This window comes from Homalodisca vitripennis, chromosome 5 (genome assembly GCF_021130785.1).
Source record: "Homalodisca vitripennis isolate AUS2020 chromosome 5, UT_GWSS_2.1, whole genome shotgun sequence".
Lineage (NCBI taxonomy): Eukaryota > Metazoa > Arthropoda > Insecta > Hemiptera > Cicadellidae > Homalodisca > Homalodisca vitripennis.
In genome coordinates this window covers 126,665,658-126,690,824 of record NC_060211.1, presented here as the reverse complement: position 1 = coordinate 126,690,824, position 25,167 = coordinate 126,665,658, and the positions used below count along the sequence as shown (strand labels likewise).

Below are 25,167 nucleotides of genomic sequence, written 5' to 3'. Positions count from 1 at the left end.
TATTAAACGCTATTATGAAAACAACCTCATTGTACAAATCCGTGAATGTTTGCACATAAGGTAATCGAATTTGATTACATCGAAGGTAAATGAAAAGAGCCAAAAGAAGACACTTTATGATCGAAATTGGGTTTCTTTGATACATTTTCTTGAAGGCACACTCTTAAATAATACTGGAAATATCTTAGACAGAAAATTAATTTTAACAGACCGAATTTGGTTCTTTATAACCTAATTAGTTTACCAAGATTCATCCATATACATTAATTGTTCTGAATAACTTATCAACACCTAGCAAAAACCACGAAAGATAGAGGCAGGAATATGGTATATACCTTCATAATGTGCCCAAGAGGCTCACGAAGGAACGACTATCAATTATCTCAGCAATGTTTAGAACAGCGGTTCCCAATCTTTTTTGGCGACGTACCCCTTAGTTTGTACTATGTATTATGGCGTACCCCTTGGCCCATAACACATATGTTTTAAATTGTACATGCATTATTAGTTTGCCTTTTTTAATTTTCGTTTTATATGCAATTATAATCACTCGTATGTTATAAAATCTGAATTTCCAAGATAAAATGCAATAAGAATAACAGATCCGTAATGTATTAAAATAAAAATTTTTATATATTTAGTTTTTAGTTACCTGTGTTAAAACTTGTTAGGTTGGAATAATAAAATGCAAGAAACTGTATTAATACATATATTTAATTATAATCAAATTACAAAATATAAAATTCAGAATTGTGGATGTCACACAATGAAAATGTTCGTATAGTTATCATCAGTTATTCAATGTGAGGGATGAGCTTGAATGGAACTTGATTCCATGTCTGGCATAATTGGGCTTAACTTGAGTCTGAGATCACATTCCACTGTTTGAATTCGGTTCCTGTACTTATTTTTGATGTTCAGCAGATGTGAGAATCTCGCCTCACATAGATAGGAAGTTCGGAATGGTAGTAGAAACTGAACTGCTTTGTCAGCAATTTCACCATACTCTGAACGTTGTTTGATCCAAAAACCAATAAGAGTGGTTTTGTTAAATACTTCTTTCAGATCCGAATCGCAGTTTAACTCAAAAAGTTCCTCTTTGAGTTTCAGAGAAAAGCTGTTAGGAAGAATTTTCTCAATTTCAGCAAAGGGGTTTTTAATCCACGAGTATGAACTCAGATCATCTTGAAAGTATTTTTTGTAGCTTGGAGGGAGCTACAATGATCTGATATGTCATTCGAAATTGTTTGACTCAGGAGAAGTTCGTTCTCTTTAATAAAAGATTCAAGAGATGGGAACAATGACACTTGGCTTTTCTTTTCTTCCCCTTCTGCAAATATTAGTTTTAGTTTCACACTATTGATTTTGTCCATAACATGGAATGGGGTGTTATAGCTTCCTTGTAGTTTCCTGTTAACATCATTTAACATACTGAATATGTCTGTCAAATAACCCAATCGGCTCAACCATAATTCATCTGAAAAACGATCACGATACTGAAAGTCTGTGTCGGATAGAAAAATCAACATTTCATGTCGAGGTTCAGAAACTCAAGATATCACTCTTCCTCTCGACAACCACCTTACTTCCGTGTGCAGAAGTAATTGTTTGTGAATACTAACCATTTCGTCACATAAATTTTATTATGGAAAAGGCGTGAGTTCAGTGCTCTGACTTTAATGAAATTTACTGTCTTTACTGCTTCATTCATTCAGCTCTGCTGGACATCTCTTTGTAACCAAGGCTTCTCGGTGAAGATACAATGAATAAACTTAGCCTTTGGGCTTACTTGCTGCACTTGAGTAACAACTCCCTTATGAACTCCAACCATTGCACTTGCCTCATCTGTCCAAATTCCTACACATTTTTCCCAGTTCAACTCGTTTTCTCGAATAAATGTGTTTAATTTTCCAAGTATTTCATCTGCATTTGTGTGTGAAGGCAAGTTTTGGCAAAATAACATGTCTTCTCCGACAGTATTTCCATCTTCGTACCTAACATAACATATTAGACGAGCCATGTTAGTTACATCAGTTGTTTCATCAATTTGAATAGCAAAATATTTGCTTTTTTTATTTTCATGAGTAATGTTTCCTTTACATTAGCGGACATGTCACTTATTCTTCTTGAAACTGTATTCTTAGAAAGCGAAAGTGAATCAATCTGTTTAGCCTCGTTTTGTCTTAACATGGTTGACACAATGTATTTAGTTGCTGGCAGTATTAATGTTTCCCCAAAGGTATGTGGTTTGCCCTCTTGAGTAATTCTAAGACTAACTTTATAGGAAGCCTCAACCGCTTTTAAATTCAAACTGGTAAAAGAATTAATATTTGTTTTGCAGCCTTTTAATGAAGCTTCCTTATTTTTGAAAAAATCCAATGGTTTATCTTTGTAATTTTCATGTTTTGTTAGGAAATGATGCTTTAAGAGAGGTGGTTTCATTGCATGGTGAGAAAGTGTTTCCAAACAAATTACACATTGTGGCCTAACTTCATTGTCATGGACCTCATTATATATAAGTAAATCCATAAGAAAAGTAGCTGGTATCATATTTACGCCTTTTTGGTTTACCTAATGGCTTCTCAGAATACACAGAAGAACTTGATCTTTTGATGAAGACGTACTAGGTACAGGAGTAAAATTACCTTCTTCAAGTGATGATGAAACTCTTTGCTTTTTCTTAACGTTTGAAGACTTGCTTAACCACTTATCCATATCGCTATAACAAACACTGTCTATGAAATAATGAATAAAATTACACGAATAATTTGGCAGTATGACACACGCTTAAAACCACACACTTTGCAGACTAGCAGACGATAGACAAACTGACAAAGAAACTAGAAGGTGGAGAGCGTCAGTGATGTAGCCACTCGTCGCGCAAAACAAAACTTCTCTCGCTTTTCCCGCAACCTGAAATTTCCCTCGCATCAGCCAGAACATAATAGTAAACTGGCGTGGTCCTGCTCACGTACCCCCCTGGCAACGTCTCACGTACCACCAGGGGGTACGCGTACCACAGTTTGGGAACCCCTGGTTTAGAATGTGATAGAAAAGAATAAGTGAATATAGTGTACTGTTTTCAACGCGTGCGAAGCCACGGGCAACTGCTAGTTCATCATAAATTAATATCTTATTAATATGTTGGTAAACATATCAAAGTTCATACCTGTGTTGGGTGTTTCCTCACTCCGGGTGGGAGTCTGACCGACTTGCGCCTGACATATTGCCCATGGTCCCCACGAGCTCTCGGTGCTGTTGCCCATACCGAAGGGATAACTGTTGGAGCGAGGGGACATGGAGGGATGACCATCGCCACTGGGAGGTCGAAACTTAACCAGATCGTCCACAGCGTTCGGCAGCTGCAGGTGGAGGGATGACTTGGACGAGTTGTCCATCAGGTAAGGAGGGGCCGAGGAACTGAGGGGGTGATTATTGCGATTGGGACGGTATGAGATCTCTTCAATGTAACAGGGAGAAAAGGGAACAAAAGGTGGGTTCTGGGCAGGAGCGTTGTGGAAGCCTGGCCGTCGCTTCCTGTGGGGAGTGACCACGTAATTCTCAGGCGCAGGTTGGTTGATGACTTCATCCGGGAGCTTCCGGTTGTCATCATCCTCCAGGTGTGTCCTGTAGTCTTCCATGTATCTTGACTTCCTCTTGCGATGTTGTGATTGCTCGCTGAACAGGTGGGCTGTTGGCTTCGGTGGCAGCTCGGGCTGAGACTCCTCCCCACTTCCAGCTTCTATCACTGAAGAGGACTTTCTTCTGGGAGAGTCTGTACACTAAAATATAAGATGTTATTGTTGTGTTAAACAATAATTAAAGATGTTTAGTCCTAAAACAAGTATAAAACCATATTGTAATTTTAGCCAAACCATTCTTAGCATTATAACATTATCCTAATTAGGTGAATAATTCTATGTGATTTTTACATTTTTCTAAAACAAAGTGTATAACTGATAACATTTAATAACATAATGTGCTAAATTTCGTAATTAAATAAATAAATAAATATAACTTTTTATTAAATTTAGTAAACATCTTTATTTAATACATTTAAAAAGCCCTAGGTCAACTTTAGGGTTAACTTATAAATATTAGTTCTTTTCCACACAGTACCGGTATGATTAAATAAGGATTGTTTTAGTACAATTTTGTAATAATTGAAAAACATTATAAGTAATAATGTTCTAGAATATTGTAATATTGCAGAATATATGTTTAGAAACAACAAAATTTGTACTTTAAAATAAACAAGAGTACAAAATTTGTTATGAAATACTCATATTTTCCTGTTTTGTTTTAAGGACTTGTTTTAATAATTGAACAAGAAATTTCTTTTTTGGCTTAGTTGGAAGAAAGTTAGATTTCAGAGAAGTAGCAAACAAGTGGTTTGTAAGCTACCTGGAAGGACGACAACAAGTAGTGGAGACACAATACACATTTAACAAGTGCACCACCACATTCAGGTCTAACCCTCACCCTCATCCCATGACACGAGGTGTCCCTCAAGGATCCGTCCTTGGCCCAATCCTCTTTATCCTTTTAACAAATGACTTCCCTGACTACATCCAAAACCCATTCACCACTTGCATCATGTATGCTGATGACACTACACTGCTCCTAAACAACACGGCAGATGCCATTTATGACATCGCAACTACATCCCTAACCACGGCCCTGAAATACTGCAAAACAAATGACCTCGTAATGAACCCAAATAAAACCACCAAAATTAACTTCAGCAAAAACAACAACAAATCTTCACCCTATTCCCGACATCCCAAACATCTTGGAACAAACAAGTACAAAGTTTCTAGGAGTCACTCTAGACAAAAACCTCACGTGGAACGAACATCTCAATATAGACTCTCACGAGTAAGAGTAATCTAAATCTAAGCATTTCTCTTTTAAAACTATTTGAAATAGGAATGTGACGTAATGGCTGAGGATGACGACTTTGGTGAGGAGGGGGGTTGTACATTTCATAGAAGAAAAAGGTTAAACCATAATGAAATATGGACAGAGCAGTCCAGCAATCTTAACTTTCCAAATTGCACCAAACATAAAAGTGTGTTTAAAGACAAGGGAGAAGAATGAAGTGCAAGATTTACAACTCATAGTGTTTTAAATGAGTTTTATTTAAACAATTAAACTAGTGAATTATCACAGATCCTCTTTGACCCTGGATAGACCTTAAAGTTCCTACAAGACAACACTATTCTCCTTAATCAAATATCTGGAGAAAGCATTTACTTTCTCTAAAGATGATTACAGAAATTTTATTCTTGCTGCATTACGCCACACAGAACACAATAAATTTGCAACCTCTTGCCTGATAGTTCAAACACATGAACTCTGCTCATAGATTCTTGAAATGTGTTTGATACTAGTAACTTTGTCAAAACTAGTAACGACAAAGTGGCTAACACTAATAAACAATACTGTAACATTAGTAGTACAAAGTTCAGCTGACACAATTATAAAGGTGCAACTTTTACAATACAGCACTTAGGGCAAAGACATTATGAGCAGAGTAGTTATCATAAAAGGGATGTTGACACAAATCACTTTCTTCACAAAGGTGGTGATCTAGGTTAATATATAGATTGCTGATATAACTAAGTGATGCTGATGGGTTGAAAGTTTACTGGCTGAAAATAATATTATTTACCATAAGATTGGCAGGGAAGATCACAGATTCAGGAACGAGTTTGAACACAGTAATAGATGATGGAACTGAATTCTATTGCCAATGATTAACCCACAAACAATTTAATACAAGAGATATCTTAGCAGCACAAACTTCTTAAAGATCAAATCACCCAATACCAGACAAAGGTCAAACCTCACCTTTAAAGCCCCAGTGATCCTGTTAAAGGAAAAGGGTGTCGTGATCAGACAACAAATGGACCATAGTGTTTTACTATCATGGTTACAAGATGAATTTCTCTGGTCACACCATCTGAGACCTCTTTCCTAGTTGTTACATCTCTACATTTTTGGACTATCAGATCAAAATCTTATTTTTAGTGCACTATTAAGGCCTTTGTGATTTTAAAAACCAAATGATTTAATCGCATTCCAATATGTCATGTATTGTTTCTTTAACATTCCTTTTATTTTAATAGCCAATTGCTATTTGTGTCTTTACATGCAATTTCCGTAAATAACAGGAACTACATAACTATTTTTTTTTTTTTTTAATTTCATACACTCCTGAGATAAGTGTTGGACCTTATGTTTAAGTGACGGACTTCAGAGAGTGAAAAAGTTTTTAATAGTACCAATGAAATAACCGAATCTATATGCAACATTACGTGATATCTCACTGAATAGCTTGAAAGATTTCAGTAGCACCTGAAGAACTACTTTAAGCTAATGGAGAGGAATGAATTATAAAATGATGCAATAATATTTACGATTAGATTAAATCTGTCTAAAAAGACACATTTGCCTGTTTTATAGGCCACTCAGCTTCACTGTTTTTGTTCGTATATCTGTTTTTTTTTTTTTTTTTTTCGTGGAAAGTATGAATATATGTCAACCTGATACAATATATCCTTGCTTTTTGATCTTTACTACATAATTTCCTTGGTTCAGTTTAGGAATTAAATTTGTATATACCTTATCAGCATCATATTCCTAATCAATATAAAATGGACTTACTGCCTGTCACTAATTTTCTCAACCCCAAAAACTGCCCTTATATCTGGTGCATTGTTTAGTTATTCCTTTTGAAATTGTTATGGGATCACTGTGCACGTCTGTTCCTCAAATGTTAAATCACAAAGGGGATGGTCCATCAAGTCATATTAGTGCCTGGTACCTCTAAAACTTGCAACTGTAAATATATTCCATGCCGCAATGTGTAAGGAAACCAATTTCAAGTACTTTACATGCATATAATCACAGCTTTATTAATTAAATTGAATTTTAAATGAATTCTTGAATAGAAATGTTTAAATAGTATCCAGTATACAATAAATGATTTGAAATCATCACCAACACCATCAATAGTAAAAGTTAGATACTAATATTGTCATTACCGTTTGCAGTGCCCTTACTACCATTCAAAATGCTTGGAATTTCGGTTTCCATGAGGACTGCAGAATCTATAATATATATAAGTCCAACATTTCCAAAGTAGCTAAATTGGTCCAGCCATTCTTAATTTATGTAATTACCATTGAAGAAAATTTCTTTTTCATTTATATAAATTTGTTCAAACAAAAAATCTAGATTAGATTAATGGAATCTGTGAACCCAGCCTGCTATATCCTTCTTTTCACAATTACATATTATGAAAATCAGTTACCATGTTGACACAAGAAAGTTGAGAGGTAACATTTAGTTAATAATAAAACATTACTGACAGCAAATTGATCCTTGGTCATTGGAATTTGGCCAAATAGCTTGGCAAAGGTGGCATATGGGTAGACTACATAGAGAATGGTTGTTCCATGGTTGTAGCTCTGTTTTTATGAAGGAAGGAGAAGTAAACATTTAGAATTTTACAATGATTCTGGACAATTTTTCTCTAAATTGTTTTACAAGTTTCAATACAGTAGTAAAACAATGAACAGACTTTGAAAATAACTACTCGTAGCTCTGTGAATTTTATCTTTTACACAACTTTAAACTAATCTTTGGAAACTGTATTGTAATGAAGGTAAACAATTTACACAGGTTTACAATCCCTGATGTTTGGAATGGTGAAAGACAGAAGTGTGGAAATAAAGACACATACGATATACAATAATTTTATCTTCTCTATGTAATAATTTGAGTAACCAGTAACTGAAATGTCGATGGCCGAGTGGTCTAAGACATCAGACTATGGATCTGAGTTACAGATAACACGTATTCAAATCCGGTTTGTGACTGTAGCACTTTTTATCAGTGCCGTAAACCTTATACTCTATCAACTCTTCCCTTATTCTGTTTGATAATATCCCCACACTGGCCAGTGGCCGATGAGGATAGGTAGAGTATTGATTGTTTTTGGTGTTAAAGCAACATCACTTAAATTAAATTTTACAGTTGTATTCAGAATTTTATAGTAGTCATATTATGTTTCACAAAGATAAACATGTGAAAAGGCCACACTCCTAAGTAATCAGGAGCTCATGAATCGTGTCTGCGCTACAATTCAGGACAATCAATCACACGATGACGGAAACTTCAATACAGATTAGACATGCTGCAGTGCAACCAATCCTAGATGTCCTTTTAGTTATCAGGAAAATAATTTAATTTTAGTTAGCTTACAATCTGACAAAATAACAAAAAGCTAAGTGAGTAAGAAGAATTTGTCAACTAATCTTGCTATTAATTTTTTTATACTGTGTTTTTTACACAACCAAGAAATCAGAGAGATGTTTCAATCTCCAGACGTTGTAGGAGAAGCAAAGAGCAAGAGACTTCGGTGGGCAGGCCATGTGATGAGGAGGGAGGATGATAAATTGATTAAAGAGGTTTGGAAACACAATCCAGTTGGAAGAAGACCTCAAGGTAGACCCAAAAATCGCTGGAAGGACCAGGTGGAGAAGGACTTGCGGAAATTGAGAGCGGGTCAGGGGGATTGTGAAGACAGGGAGAGATGGAGGCAGCTGGTTGGCGAGGCCAAATACCACCTAGGGTATCCATGGCCATGGGAGTAAAGAGTAAAGTAAGTGTTTTTTACAACTGTAACTGATGGGTCATAAATACCAATGCATGACATTCCAGCTTGCTGGGAACATGTGTTTCAAGATTCTGTTGGAAAAGAAAGTAATGCCTGCTGTTCTTGTAGGAATACTGTAATAAGTAAGGTCGCTATTAGTACTACCGGCTGACATTGACAGTGGTGTCATGTGTGCTGAATCATATTGGGACTATTAAACATGGAATATTGGTTGCTTAACAAAAAACGGTTGTACAACTAGTTGACAACGGTGTTCGGATCCTGCAAAAGGGCACAATTTGATTTGCCCTAAAAACAGTCACCCACAACTCATTTTAGATTTGTTACTAAATCAGGTCTTTTACTCCAATTCAGATTTCTAAACCATTATCTGTTCAGATACTTTGGTTCAGCTTAAATGCTGCACACAAAAAATGACATATGCCATTTCTTTGGAAACATTATATGATCCATAGACCACCTTCACCTGAAATTCACTTAAAGACTCCCAGGTATGTGGTTAATCTTCAACTGAAACAATCTACTGCTCAATATCAATGGAAGCCTAGGTTGTGGTGTGGTGTTTCCCGCTGATAGGATAATCGAATGAATACAGTAATTGAGCGATCATTCGATTGTTTTCAAAATATCACTGCTCATATTTAGTTCTTCCTGAATCCTTTACCTTCACAGTTTAAATTAATAAGTGTAAAACTATGACACAGAATATGAACAAAAATAGTAATCAAAACATGCAGAATAATCGAATTCTGAAGAACAAAATGGATGTAAACAACCGAAAAGAGGCAACCCAAATGGCAAGGCTTGCAATAATATGTCTATTACAATAAACATATTGAATAGTGAAACGTTCCCTAAAATCTCTGAATTTATTAATAGGAACTGGAATAGTTAGCTATTTAATTCTTGTACTGTGTTTATTGCACAAAGCTCAAAAGCCCGTGACCTCCAAAATGGAGGGGGAGATCAGGTCATTTAGCTAGATGGTGAGATATTCCAAAATAACCTTAGGTCAGGTTCAAGGGAGATTGGTCAGGACACAACTCTGTCCATTCCACTCTCTATCCACAGAATCCTGTTAGTGTTTGGTCTCTGAAAGGGTTGAAATCAGGCATCATTACTGGCATGCTATGTCCTCAATCATCTCTGTGGTGAACCAATGATCATAACTCCAAATTTCCACCTCAAAGGTGAAATTTCTTCAAGCATCCCTGTGATAAGTTATAAATGTTATGAACATTAAAGAAAATGTTCAACTCCTCACCTTATCCAGTCTATTGGTCCAGAATATTTTCCTTTTATATCACTGTGATAAAAATTTATAATTGTCAGAGTTTGATATGCAACACACAATATAAACAGTTTTACATGTCCTGTTCTTCAATACACATAATTGTATTTAGAGATTCAATATTTTTCTATTTATCTATGGTTTTAATAAAATGCAAGTCTTATATATTTTTTGTTGTTCTGTGTAGTATACAAACTTTGTGTTTATATTAATTATATTTCAACAAAAAGTTCTATTGAGATCATGGCAAACAAGACAAAATCATTTGATAGATACTTTAAGATGTATAAAATTTGGTTCAATAGTCATTGATATCTTGTTAGAAAGATTATGCTATTGTACAGTATATAAAAGTCTAATATAATCATCTGACCATACAAATTAGGTTAATACGTATTCCCTACAGTGCATACTGTAGCCGTTTGGATACATTAGTTTCTATGGCTACTTATAAAAAAATCTGTAGCTGTTTGGCAACTATATGCATTTAAATGTGAATAATGAATACTCTTCTGTATTTTGCAGGTCTCTGACATACATTGTCCCAGCTGTTTTACTCTATGATATTTATTCCAATTGGAAGTACGCAGTGTTTATAGTCACGTGAGATTGCTTGTTTTCGATAGTTAGTTTTCAGTGATAATTTGCTCTAAATAACCAATTAAAATATACAACGTTGTTATTCAGCATCCTAAATATTAGTTTAAAAGTGATTTTCAATGACATTGTGTGGTTTACAAGTGGATTTGTGTGCAAAATGTGAGTGTAGACTTTTGGCTACAGTATGCAGTGAGCCTACTATAGGTATTCATGAACATAACCTCAATTTATACTGATGTCAACCAGTTACTGTAATTATTGTGAAAAGGTTATCTATGCAATTAATGTTTTAGTTTGTTATTATTAATTTTAATAAATAAAATGGCAAATAACGTTAGATTTATAGGTCCCAAAACGGACAAAGACCATATCAGTGAAGCCGATATTTTTGATTTCAACGAAAGTGAAGTTGAAAGCTTATCAGACGAGGAAGACAGTGATCCTAAGCTCAATACTAATAAAATATTTGAGGAACTGGATGAAATACAAAATATTTTAGAGGAACCATAGATGCTGAAAACACCAGTTGCTTGGACAATTTTATTGAAGGAGCCAGTGATAGTGAACTAATTGATATCAATAAGATCTTTTTGAATCTGATAGTGACATAGATGATATGATGACTGCTGTTTCGGCCAACAAATAACACAAACTTGACGGTGGGAATAAACAACAGCACAAGAAAACGGTATGACTATTAAAAATATTATATTAGATCATAGTTACACTTCACCATCTAAACTTAGGCCTACTCCTGACATTGACCATCCAAGTGTGTCTATAATAGCTACTGAATCCTCTACGTGCTCTACAGTTGATCATACAGCAATTCCTCTTTTAGGAAAAGGTTGTAAACGGATGAGGAGTCCTTCTACAGGTTTTCCGATACAGAAAGTGGCAAAACATATGAGACAAAAAAGAAGCTCTGTGTAAACCCAAAAACCTGGCACATCTTCAAAAGGCAGTGCCAAAAGAGTTTATACTAAGAGTGTAACATATAAACCCCCCAAAAAAGTAAGTAAAACTAAGATCTACAGTGGCATGGAAGAAAGAGGCACTTCCAAAAATTGAATGTACATTCAAAGGTGAATGTAAATTACCCAATGATGTCCAGGTCCTTGACTCACCTCTAGATTTCTTTTTGTATTTTTTCCCCAAAGAACTTATTGAACACATAGCATCACAAAGTTCTCTTTTTTCAACTCAAACAAATCCAAGCAACCCATTTGTAGTGACCGAGGAGCATGTTCGAAAGTACATTGGACTGTGTATTGCTTCGTCCATAATGCCTATTAGCAATGTGCGATTGTACTGGAACAGATCTATATCGATATCTTTGTTTGTAGAGACCCTACCACTAAATGTATTTGAGAAGATCAGACAGTTTCTGCATTTCAACGATAATTCTCTACTAGTACCAAGAAACGAACCTGGCCATGATCGGATGCACAAAATAAGACCTGTGATTGAAACCATACGGAAGAGATTCAATTCTATTCCAGTGGAGGAGAGAGTTGCATGTGAATGAACAGATGTGCTCGTCAAAAGCCCGACATTTTCTCATTCGTTACATGCCAAAAAAAACCTCATAAATATGGTTTTATTCTGTATGTACTGTCAGGTATGTCTGGATTTTCGTATAATTTTTGAGGTGTACACTGGCCAGGAAGGAGAAGAGGAAAGGCTGCCTAATGAACCCGACATCGGAGCAACCGGTAATACCGTTGTGCGTCTTACCAGAATCCTCAAACCTCACCAGAATCATAAAATATATTTTGATAATTATTACACCTCAATTAGCCTTTGTGACTACTTGTTGTCCCAGGGTGTACATTGCGTTGGAACCGTACGAACAGATCGTATACCAGACTGTCCGCTTCCTGACAAAAAAACTCAAAAAATCCATGGTAAGAGGCCAATCAGTGGAGTATGTGGGTGAAATGAAGAATGGGAAAGATAGCAGCAGTATCCTGGAAAGACAATAAGTGTGTCAACCTCCTGTCAACATTTGCAGGGGTTGAACCAGAAACAAAAAGTCAGGAGATATGATAGATCTCGAAAATTGCATGTGGAAGTGAACTGTCCTAGTATATAATATCTGAATACAACAGACATATGGGTGGAGTTGACCTCCTGGATAGTCTCCTTGGGAGATATAAGATAATCCAGAGAAGCAAGAAATGGTACATTAGACTGTTTTATCACCTGCTGGATTTAACTGTTGTAAATGCATGGTTAATTTACGTCCGGGTCCACAAAGAAAGACAAGAACCACACCTAAAACTAGCTATGTTCCGGTTACAACTAGCTCAAAGTTTTATGCAAATTCGGAATGACAACAACACCAACAAGAGGCCGCCCCTCACTTGCCAGCAAGAAACCTAAGAAAGCTGTGGCTTGTTTCTGGTCCTCCTAAAGAAGTCAGATTGGACAACATTGGACACTGGCCAGACCATACAGAAAAAAAACAGCGTTGTAAAATGGAACAGTGCAAGGGGTTTACTGTTATAAAGTGTGTTAAGTGTACAGTTCCATTGTGCTTAAACAAAAACAAATAACTGTTTTGTCAAATATCATACTCTTTGATAACTGGTCAGGCACTGAGATTGTCAGTCAGGCCCGAACATAGACAATGGCAAATGTAAGGTTGTGACATATCATATTTTGAAAGGAAATGTTAGTAATAAGAAATAAAAATGTGTTTTAAATGTAATATGTGTTGTTTTTTATATGCAACAACAAATACAATTAAAGTTGTGATGAAATATCATTCGTTGCCATATGGCTACAGCATGCATTGTGTGCATAACAAGGTATATTGTAGAGCAGCACACTGCATGTTGTTGCCCAAATGGAACATAATTTTTAATTTCCAAATTATTTGCACTCTATGAGTGGTGGGAATTTTAAAACTATTTTCTATGATGTATAAGGACCATTTTTCTAACGAAATAAATTTTTTCCAACCAATAAAAAAAAATCATGCACTGTAGGGTTTGTAAGTTTGAATTTATACTGATCTTATCGCACAATAAAACTGCAGTAATAAATGCTGGCATATCATAACCTCTGGGGCCCCTGATCTATTAGACAATAAAACTACAATGAAGCAGAACATCATTACTAACCATGAAAATACCATATAAGTCTTAATAAATAGGTAACAATTATAAAACATTTATTTTTAGTAACAATTACTTTCCTATATCATTGGGAATGGAAAGATTAAGTCTATTACCTATAGTTAACCAGACCAAGTTGCACAGTATACTAACTTAAACTACAAGTATCTTCTAGAATAATAATGATATCAAACAGATAAATTCTTGTAACAATATATCTGAAAAAAAATTACATACAGATTTTAGTATTAATTTTTGTAGTGGAAGAATTACATGTAACAAAAATGACATATGACAAACATGTGTTTTACTTGATACACACATTATTTAGTTTGCCACTTGGATTAAGTGTTATCTGTACTGGTGGTCATCTTGATTTGAGTGTAAACTTTTTATGAATTGTTTAAATATTTAAACGCTATTTACATTAGAAGAAAAACTCAAAAGCGTTTGGATTTGCATTAACAATGTTTTAGCTTTAACATTGTTATTATGGTGTAACATTCAATTTAATTTCACTGTGAAATGGCTCTTTAAAAAATAAATAGAACCAGAGACAACAATTTATGAGTACCACAATTTAAAAAAATCATTGAATTATAAATTTACCTTCTGATGTTCCTTAATAATGTGACGTTACAACGTGTTTTGTCAACATATTCAGGTTACACACATTAGTGTTATGTTGTAGGAGAATCAACAGTTTATATAAATCAAAACACACAAGTAATTCACAAATGCAATAAAAGTAGTTTAATCTCTACACTTGAAAATTACAAAATATACAAAGCAGTAAAAAGTGACCCTGACAACATACTGAATGATAAGATAAACACTTAAGCCAATTCATTGTGCGACAGACATTGCACCTGAAAATTATTGGTTGGTGAACAAAGTTCGTCTACAACAAGTTCCTTCCTCCAGTACTTGAAAACTATACGTCCAGCATGCGCGAATATGAGGCCACCACATCATAGCGATTTTTGTTTTGTTTTTTTTGTGTTTGTTAAAATTTTTACCTTACAACGAAACGCTAAAGCATAGATAACTGAAGATGTCACAATGTGGACGAAACATGTTGCAATGTCACAATATTTAGGAAAGTCAGAAGGTAAATTTATAATTCAATAATATTATGGACAATTCGGCGGTAGGATTGAACTGTAAGGAAAAAAATGTTGATACTTAATAGATTTCTAGATTGCATCACTGGGATAAACTGTAATAACTTGAATGAATAATTATTTTTTATAACTTAACATGTTCACGATGACCCCATTGGGTACACGTGATCTTTCACAACTGCCGGACTTTTGTAAAGTACGTTGTGAGCCCGATGGGATACACATTAGTATGCATTACATTATTGTAGTTTTATTGTTTTCCTGTCTTGGATTGTTAAATGTGATCCCACTATCATGTATCCTGTCGGCCCCACGATTGCTTAATTTTTAAGGTAAATTAATTTTTTAGATACCACTTTGGGTACGTGAAGAAACATTGAAAAAACCTATTGAAATAAAAGTCTTTGTGCAAAATTTAGAAGCATTGCTACAATTCTCGTTATACTTAGATGTTTGACATAAAAAAATTATTATCTTGCCATTATTATTGAAAAATTTGATGGCAAATAAAAAAGTCCTGGAATAAGCCGTCATCGTGAATGTGTTCAAATATGGTTTATGTACAAAAAGTATATGTTTAAGATTATAAAGATTCAGCAATAGTTGTAAAACTATCATTGATTTTTTTTCTTTAAATATGAAAACTTGAGAAATATCTTTTCAAATTAATAGTGTATATGTTATTAAGAGAAAAATGTGAACTTGATTTTTAAAAACATGACAATTTTTTATATTGTAACACATGTACTGGTTAATTCAAAATCAAGAAATCTGTAAAGTTTAAGTTGTGAGGTATGAGAATTATTCTCCTTTTCTACTTACAACCAAGCCTTAACTCCATTTTGCTACCATTGTCTGATAAAGTCAAGATCGTATCATGAAATGTGTGGAGATATTCTAAAACAAGGAAAACGTCAAAGAAAATACTCAAAACTTAAAGAAAAGGCTTTTTTGGCTGGTATAAAAATAAATATAAAAAACTGACAATTTATTAACCTTTACCTGGTGGTGTTGCTGCATCATGTATGAAAACGTTACCAGAATGAGTTTCGCCATTCACATATCAATTAGTCGAAAATTAATATTATAAAATTTCATTTAAAACAAACTGATATTCTATACATACTTAGTAGATGATCTCTATTTCTAGTAGATAACAGAGATGCTTAGTAGATGATATCTCTTATGTCAAGTTAAAAACTGCACATTTTTGTACCTACCCTTGAGTCTCTGTCCGATACTGGAGAATTTAAATTAGAATGTTCTTTATTGTCCGGGTTACTTAAAGATAAATTCACTGGAAATAAGGAACTACTACTCCTTCTTCTTTTTTCACTAGGTGGTTCTTCTTCGGAACAAACGTCTACGTCCACCTCAACTTCGGTTTTAACCGCCGCTGAAGCACACACTGTACTAGTACTTTCACTAGAGCTTCCACTCGCACTTACACTCTCTTTTACACTACTCGGTTCAACATTTTCTTCCGCACTTGTTTCCTCCTGTCCACTCGGTTTTGTAGCCCAACTTGTTTTGTCGTACAAATCTTTAAACACCGTCACATCCGGTTGGTCAGTGTTGGACTCCGTTGATGGTTTCCCTCCCCAAAACTCGGACTTGATTTCAAGAAGTTCAAACACCTCCACGACCCCTTGAATGTCTGTAGGCTGTAAAGTAAAAAGAGAATACAATAGTAAGATTGAACTGTCAGATTTCTGTTACATTATTACAGAGTGCACAGAAATAAGATACTTGTAGAATCTCAGTTAATTGTGTTTAAAAATAATCAATAATCAATAAATAAATTAACCATTTAGTTTTGAAATTGTTATTATTTCTGATTGGAATGACTAGAACATTATGCATACACAATAGTATGAATAAATTCATAAGATAACAGTTAAATACACTTTATGAGTTATGAGTTTCATCCCTTTTTTTTAAATACTGAAATTGTGTGACTTCAATATGGGTTTACTCTAAAACTAGTGGAGAGGATATCGTCATAAACTTTTATGATAACTTACAAAGAAATCCTGTTTGCTACTTGTATTTTTAAAATTTAATGAGTTGTAGTTTCTATATATACCATGTTCTTTATGTTTCATCAAACATTTACATTAGTCTCTAAGATTACATGTAGCCGTGTCAAAGCAAGATCACTTTTATTTGATGAATAGATGAAATTTGGCACTTTCCAAAGTCAATCAATCCAGTTAAGACATCTCTGTGCTTCAACATAAATCTGAAGCACCCAAGATGTCTGATCTTTAAATATTGACATACTGACCAATAACTAAGTGATATTGACTAAATCAAGAAGAATGCTACATTGGATGCTGCAACTTCATTGTAGTGCCTAAGAGCAACATTATCACGTTGCAGTGCAAATGACAGGGGGGCCTTATTAACCAGACATACCCAGGAGGTCCCCTAAATAGCATCTCACCTCCAAGTATTGGATAACACTGTAGGAACAGGATGGGAAGGTTGCCCAAAAATGAATTCAGACAGGGTATGGAAAATAAACAAGGCCTCACAACAATACCTGCAAACACTGGAGAGCAAAGTCAATGAGTGGTTAGTTTGATGAAATGTTGTTTTGTTGTTGTATTATTCATTTTTATTGAATACAAACTTATTAAATTTATAAAATTTAAAAGGTGGGAAACCATTTGTTGATGAATTACTCTGTATAACACACAGGCACAGGGTTGGACACATTTAATAATGGACAGATGTATTGAATACATTTAACAATTTAAAAGAACAATTTTAAAGAAATATTCTGCGCAATATAATTAAACTTTGCAGCAAAATATTTGACATTGTAACTAACAAGATGCGTTTCACTTGTTTTTTCCATCATGAGGAAATTTCAAAGGTAAGCCCATAGATTTTGTATCAGTTGAATACAACAGTTTAAAACTTGATCAGAAACTACACTCCCTCAAAGTTTTTAATTGGATGATGCTTTACTAATTAATCACCTGTAATGTAATCTAATAATAAAGTATAGGAGTTAATTTTACCTGCTTGTAAAAAAATTATATTTTTTGTGTGTGTAGTCATACAAATAATTATACTTTTACAAACTTTGAGCAAGTGCACCTCCTTACTAAATCATCTTCTTGAAGTTTGATTTATACTTTTTAAAGTGCCAAATATTTATCGAATGCCAGACTTTTTCTCAGCTCTATATAATTATGAAATTTTAATAAAAATCTTCCAGAAAAGAATGCTGCATCTTTAAATGTGCTCAATATTGAAAAGCTATTCTGATAATGCAATCAGAAGTCTGCAGATCCGAACAAAATTACTGAAGGCATACAGTATTGTGGTATGAATTTGTTACCAAAGCCAAACTTTCAACATTGTTTTGTTGATAAACTGAGATTAACTTATGTTACCTGCTCATTTACATTATATTACATTGTTCAGTTAGCCTACCAGTATCTTAATCAATTGAAATCATAATAGTTGTAATACAATTTTATTGTGTGAAAGTAATATTTTACTGTATTTTCATTTGTGTGAATGAGTGTTGATTTCATAAGCATTTTTCCAAACAGAATAAAATTCACATTCCACCAGGGGGTGTGTTTTATTTTCACAACAACATATAAATTAATTGTTTCTTTAAAGTTTATTTTTGACAATAGAGTTATTGTGAAAGAAACAGGACTTTTCCAGACAAGAAAGTTTTCAGTGATACAAGAAATCAAATGGTTTTACAGTATCCAATCCATCTCTCCATTGAGAAGTATTACTTACTATTGAAGCAACCTCACATCTCTAAACAATCTCTCTGACAACTAACCCTTTAATTTCTATGATTCTGCAGTCAGTGAACTGCCAGATGTGAGTTAGTACTACAATATTATATCACAACCACAGTTTAAATGCATTTTCACTAGCATTCTAGATGCACTTTTAGTAATAAGAATATGTATTTTTCTTCATTCCTTGTAGTAAAGAAATACTTATTATATTGGTTTACATACAGTATAACTCTGTAATTCAGGAAAAGTATAGAGATGTAAGTTCTGGTGCCACTACCTGTATGCAGGCTTGGCCGGTGTATAGGAAGTCCAGTGTGCTCTTCATATGTGCGGCAGTAATGTCCGGCAACTGGATGGTGACGGTGGGCATAGTCGTGCCGCAATCCTCCAGCAGACGCCTCAGCAGCGGGCTTGCACTGGCCAGCACAAGGCGGTGCGCCAGCAGCCCCTGGTCCCGACACAGCAGCCTCACGTCTGCAAAGCTCTCTGCGTCGAACCACTGCCGGATCTCGTTCACCAGTGACGTGTGGTGCTTGCCGTAGTGCAAGGTCAGTAGACCGCTGCAGTCACCTTCCGAGCCGAACATTATTTGTCTGTAACAAAGGCAGTCCTACAGAATATGAGCAATCATAGTGTCCCTAACATCCTTACAAAGTAAATAGCTACATTATTTCTGCAGTCACCTTCCGAGCCAAACATTATTATTTTGTCTGGAACAAAGGCAGTCCTACAGAATATGAGCAATCATAGTGTCCCTAACATCCTTACAAAGTAAATAACTACATTATTGCTGCAGTCACCTTCCGAGCCAAACATTATTATTTTGTCTGGAACAAAGGCAGTCCTACAGAATATGAGCAATCATAGTGTCCCTAACATCCTTACAAAGTAAATAACTACATTATTGCTGCAGTCACCTTCCGAGCCAAACATTATTATTTTGTCTGGAACAAAGGCAGTCCTACAGAATATGAGCAATCATAGTGTCCCTAACATCCTTACAAAGTAAATAACTACATTATTGCTGCAGTCACCTTCCGAGCCAAACATTATTATTTTGTCTGGAACAAAGGCAGTCCTACAGAATATGAGCAATCGGAGTGTCCCTAACATCCTTACAAAGTAAATAACTACATTATTGCTGCAGTCACCTTCCGAGCTGAACATTAGTTGTTTGGTTAAAATCAGTCCAACGCAATATGAGCAATCCATAGTGTCCCTAAAAAACTTACAAGTTAGTTAACCATATTATTGCGTGGTTTATAGATAATGTGAGTCTCTTCAAGACTTGTGATAATTGTATTTACTACAAATGGTTCATTTTTAAATGTTGACAATTTCTTTCATTGTTTAGTACTAGTTGAACTTTAGTACCACTACACATAGTCAAGCCATTAAAGAATTACAGGTGTGGAATTCGTTCCATGTACGATGGGATAAGCACTTTATGTTCTCTGTTACATATAAATATTTCATTGGTTGCATCATAGATATTTAAGATCATTAAAAATAATGAAAATGAGAATATCAAGTTTTTTATCCTGCTTAAATATAATCAAATTTAAACGTATTTTTAGTATTTGGTAAGAACGTATTTTTGTCAAGGAGAGATATTTTCTCAATGTTTGTTAAGAGTCAACTGTAGTTAAATGACCTTAAGTTTTACCCCATATAAAAGCAATGTTATACCTCAAATAATTTTATGCCTTTATTCACTCTACAACCATGTTTGGAACTATGAAATATGGGAGATATCTGTAAATGTTTTGTTTGAAAATATCTTAATTACGCAAATACAAACACTTTTTTGTAATGTTTATACTTTTTAAATATTCAAACTATGAAGAATAAAAACATTTTTTGAATGGCCCAAAAAATATCAAAAAACCAAAAATCATTTGGTTGTGTAATTAAATCTTTAATTAAACATAGCCATATTATGAGACTAAAATTAAGGACAAAACCTTTTTTTTTTGTATAATGCTACTGTTACAAAAATCAATACGACTGATCTTGAGTTTTACCCTATAAGAACAAAGTTAAACCTCAAACACCCTAATAAACCCTAATGGTGGTAGTAAATAATTGGGGGGGGGGGATTCTTCATTTTAGTGATGTGATTTATAGGCATCCAAACATTTATTATTATTTAGGAAATGTTTTACCTTTTAAATACTTATATGAAGAAGTACAGAAGTGTTTGAGTTTTTATTTGTGACTATCGAGTACAAGTGTAAAAACTGGGAGTGATTGGACAGATATTAATTATATCTTAAATAAGACGTCTCCTATATTTATATGACCACAAATAAGAGCATAAAAGTGTTGAAGGTTTAAAATTATTTTATGGTCGTTATCTTCTGGAACTACAAAGTTATAAGAACGCAACATGCAGCACACACTTGCGTCTCTCGATTGCCGGCAACGAAATGAAGGCGCAGGTGGTAAACCAGAAATCACGCGATAAGTCATTTATGTACGAACAGCCTCAATACCTCCACCTGTACTCAGTATAATTTAATATATTTCTTTCCTCAAAAGATTTTATTCGTTTCCGTATCAAAATAATAAACAAAGCTATACTTGTTTCGACGATTATATTATTATAACTGGACCTATTGTCCACTTCTGAGGTCTAGCAGTAAGGATAATGATATCTAATCCGGTACTTTAAGTTCAGCATAGCTAGATTTCCAGACAAGAGAAATAAAGTATTTTGCAAGGACACCTGCCAAGAAATTCGGCTTATAATCTACCCATTTTTTATGGCTTATTATCGCAAGTAAGTTGAAATTGTTGTTTTCATAAAAAAAAAACAAAAAAAACATCTAATAACCATTGATTTTGCTATCGGAATTGAGAGGACTGGCGTGCACAATTCCACTTTCACGATTTTCTAATACAGATATTTCTATTACGATTTATGACGTACTCATAAAAAGGTTACGGATTTTCAAGGATTTTTATAGAGTTAAGTAAAATATAAACTAATAACTGAAGTGAAATTTTTGAAAAACGTCTTATGTAAATTTTAGAAGAAAAACTAAAAAGTTTGTAACTGAAACAATTTTACATATTATGTTTTAAAATGTAAAAACAGTGCATCTAATTATCGTATTTGAAAGTGAAGTTCGTTGATTAATAGTGCATATTCCAATACAAATGTTAAAATTTTAAATTTAAATATGCTAGCAATCTTGAACCTATATCAGGCCTCGGCAGAAGATGTGTGAAGCCCTCCCCCCATGGACACCTTGCGTTAAAATGGTAATTGTCCAATTCACTTATCTTGTTGTTCTTATTAATAATGTCTGTTAGTTGTAACCGTCATCTTTAATTCTAAATTTAGATCAGTTAACTACATAACAATGTATATACAATAACTATTTGAGTTAGTTTATTTTCTACACAAAGAAATTTTTAACTTTCAAAGTTACCTACTTAAAAAATTGATTTTGGTTGTAAAAAATTAAAAAAAGAATTTTCACCGCAGGTGCTGCAGCTATTGGGCAGTTACTGCGGTTGCATAAATTGACGTCATGCAAAATAACCGACACAAATGGGGACTCGATGAAACATAACATAGAACTGACCGTAACCAACAGACCGTTGGGCCCTGTATATGTGCCGTGGCTCAAGTCTCCGGAATCTTTCTGTTTATAGTTATCAGAACAAAAGGACAGACAGACAACAAAATTATTTTAGGAAGGACCTTTCGGGGTCTTTAACTACATTAAAACTGCAGTAAATGGTTTTCTGGTTAAAAACAAACGCATTTTAAAGCATGGCGAGGCTTAAGTAGTCTAGGAGAAAAAGTCAAGAGCCCATCGGGTCATCCAGGGATTGGGGATACACGCATTTTAAAGCATGGCGAAGCCCACGTAGTCTAGGAGAAAAAGTCAAGAGCCCATCGGGTCATCCAGGGATTGGGGATAAACGTAAGTATACAACATTTGTCTGAACACAGAGCAGTAGTATACACAAAACAAACAATGTGAGTGTGTAATTTGGCAAGATATCTCAAGAGAGATTTCATCTGTAAACTTTACACTTTTTCAAACTTCAAACACTTCTACATAGACAAGAATAAGTTATATGATGTTTCATATCCAAGCACGGAATTTTGCTACGCGCAATTGAAGGCTATCACTTAGTAAGCTGACATAATGTATTTTTTTGTGTTCCGGGGACGTAAATACTTCTTTTCTATATGATTGTCAGCATGTCTATATATCGTATAATAAAATGAGTGATGTTTTATAGACTTGACTTTTTACATAGAACCTCAGCGAAACAGGTTACGCGACACGTGGTGTAGCGCAATCCTGTATTTTTAAGTACGACATAAACTTGCGTACAGCATAGATAAAGATGTATCTTTTACAATTTATATAAGCTATAGCACGATGCTAATTAAGCCTCACATATGAATAGCGTCGCACAGTTCAATCCGTTGTAGCCATGAGAAGTTGGAAACATGTGGTGTTGCGGATTAAAACACAAATTTTATTGAAGTATGAGAATAGATACAATACGGCCATCCAATTTTTTATGAAGATCTCACTATTGTTGTGATTGGACATCATACATTAATTGCATAGACTTAAAACCTGGTATTAAATCATGTAGATTGCTGGAGGACTGAATTGGAAATCAAATGCCCTTCACAATCTAAAAATATTAATATTAATGCCCTTCAGTAAATAGTCTTCATTACGTAATTTTCAGCCATGAAAAGATAAACTTCAAATATGAAAATAAACAGTTTATTTCTTCTCAAGTAAAAATGATAAATCTATCAGTTATTAATTTACGATTTTGTCCCGAGGGAAGACAAAACAAATAAAGGAATAAAATAAATGCAAACTATTAAATTAAAACATTTTCAATACAACTCACAGCCAATGAAGTACGATCTTGAGTTCTACTCCGTAAGAACAACATTGAACACTTTTATACCCGTATTTATAGTTGTAAACTGATTGTTATTTTATTTAAATATATATTTATACAAATATATATATATATATATATATATATATATATATATATATATATATATATAATTTTACAATATTTAATCGAGGAACTAAATGAAGTTTGAGATTTTTTTCTGAATAACCAATAAGTTTATAAAATAAAGTATAAAGCGATTGGATACATATTAATAATAATATTTTTAAACTGGGATAATTCTCCCATAAATCTACGACCAAATGAAGGGCGTAAATTGAGGCCGCCAGTACTGTACAGAGTTTTAAATTTGTCTCAATTGGTAAATAAAGGTTAGAAATAAAACTATGTTACTGCTTCTCGGATTTTGGGTTGGCGGTTTGTGATTATTTAAGAAAGAGTAATTTTAATAATTCTATCATTGTATCCTGTTTTGTAGGACTCTTAGATCAGGAATTCTTCCCGAGTATACAGGATATCGACCTAGAAATATTCTTCGATTCATTTTCCGGTTGTCAGTTCTGAGAACCGCGTAGGTAGAACAAGAACGGTGGATACCGGGGGAAATGTCAAGAACTGAACAAGGTACCGTCCTAAAAACCAATAGATGTCCTAAATATTTGTAATTGTTGAAAACGGGCCGTAGAGCCCGAGGCAGTGACAACATAAAATTTACACAGTAAAACAATCGATTGTCAACAATACGGTATATTTTGCTGAGCATCGAACAAAAAAACGAAATAGCGGAAAAGGAATATTATATTCATTTACAAACGTTTGAATGTTCTTGATTGTTCTTTCATGCCTTGTGTCGATTATTGGATTATTTTCTCTTATAAACCGATAAAGACCAACACAGACTAAGTTTTTTATATAGCTATCCACCCACACAGCCGTATTTCAGCACCACTCTCCTGGTAGTGCTGTGTTTAAAGATATGTTAAAACAGATTTTAAAAGTTTGAATAGAATTAATTTTGTAGCAAACTAAGCGCTAAGTGACTTGTGAGTTATTAGCAAAAAACTATTTTCTTTAGAGTACTTGAATTTAATGACTACGAGAGACATCTTACAACTGAGGGCTCGAATAGTTAATAGAGCAACTAAGTTAAAACTAACATACGTTTAAATTAGATCCTTTTCCTTTTAAAATTAATTTGTAAAGTTTGCCCTGTCACAGCCCAGATTAATACCGACAGTAATTATGTTCTGTGTAAGTACAATATAATCCATATAGCTTCACTAGGCTGTTAAACTTATGCTATTTATGCATGTGTTTTAAATTATTAAATTAAATTTGTTAAACAAATCAATGAGTAACTATAATTTACTATATAGTTTTATAACTTACTTCATTGTATCACAAGGACCTTCCTAGATAAGTTCAGTTTTAAAAATACTTCCAAGCACTTAGTAATTCGTGCGAGCCATGTGCTTATTTTGAACCCTATGAAAACTGGCAGTAGATTTTCCCAGCGAAAAAAACAACGTATCTTCGTTTTACTTGCGATGTATGTTTTCAAAAGCGTTTAACATCGGCTATAGACCAAATTTGGCTTTCAATTTGGATATTTTCTATCGAGTTATAAACATTGCAGTTTATTAAAATTTAT

At 34.1% G+C, this 25,167-nt stretch overlaps 1 protein-coding gene and 1 long non-coding RNA gene across 2 annotated transcripts in view; both read right to left on the bottom strand.

Moving 5' to 3' along the window:
- The window catches only part of LOC124362835 (transcription factor Ken), a 73,028-nt gene that overhangs the window by 11,545 nt on the left and 36,316 nt on the right, over positions 1-25,167 (bottom strand). Inside the window, exons 2-4 of the mRNA XM_046817682.1 lie at positions 18,880-19,195; positions 16,044-16,487; positions 3,170-3,782 (exon numbers count right to left, since the gene is read on the bottom strand). Coding sequence (XP_046673638.1) covers positions 3,170-3,782; positions 16,044-16,487; positions 18,880-19,188 — 1,366 coding nt within the window. The 5' untranslated portion in view covers positions 19,189-19,195. The remainder of the gene's footprint in view (positions 1-3,169; positions 3,783-16,043; positions 16,488-18,879; positions 19,196-25,167) is intronic.
- Positions 694-3,123, bottom strand: LOC124362836. The gene is made up of 2 exons (XR_006922505.1): positions 2,646-3,123; positions 694-1,306 (listed from the first exon to the last, which is right to left on the bottom strand). It is a non-coding gene; the product is annotated as an uncharacterized LOC124362836 (long non-coding RNA).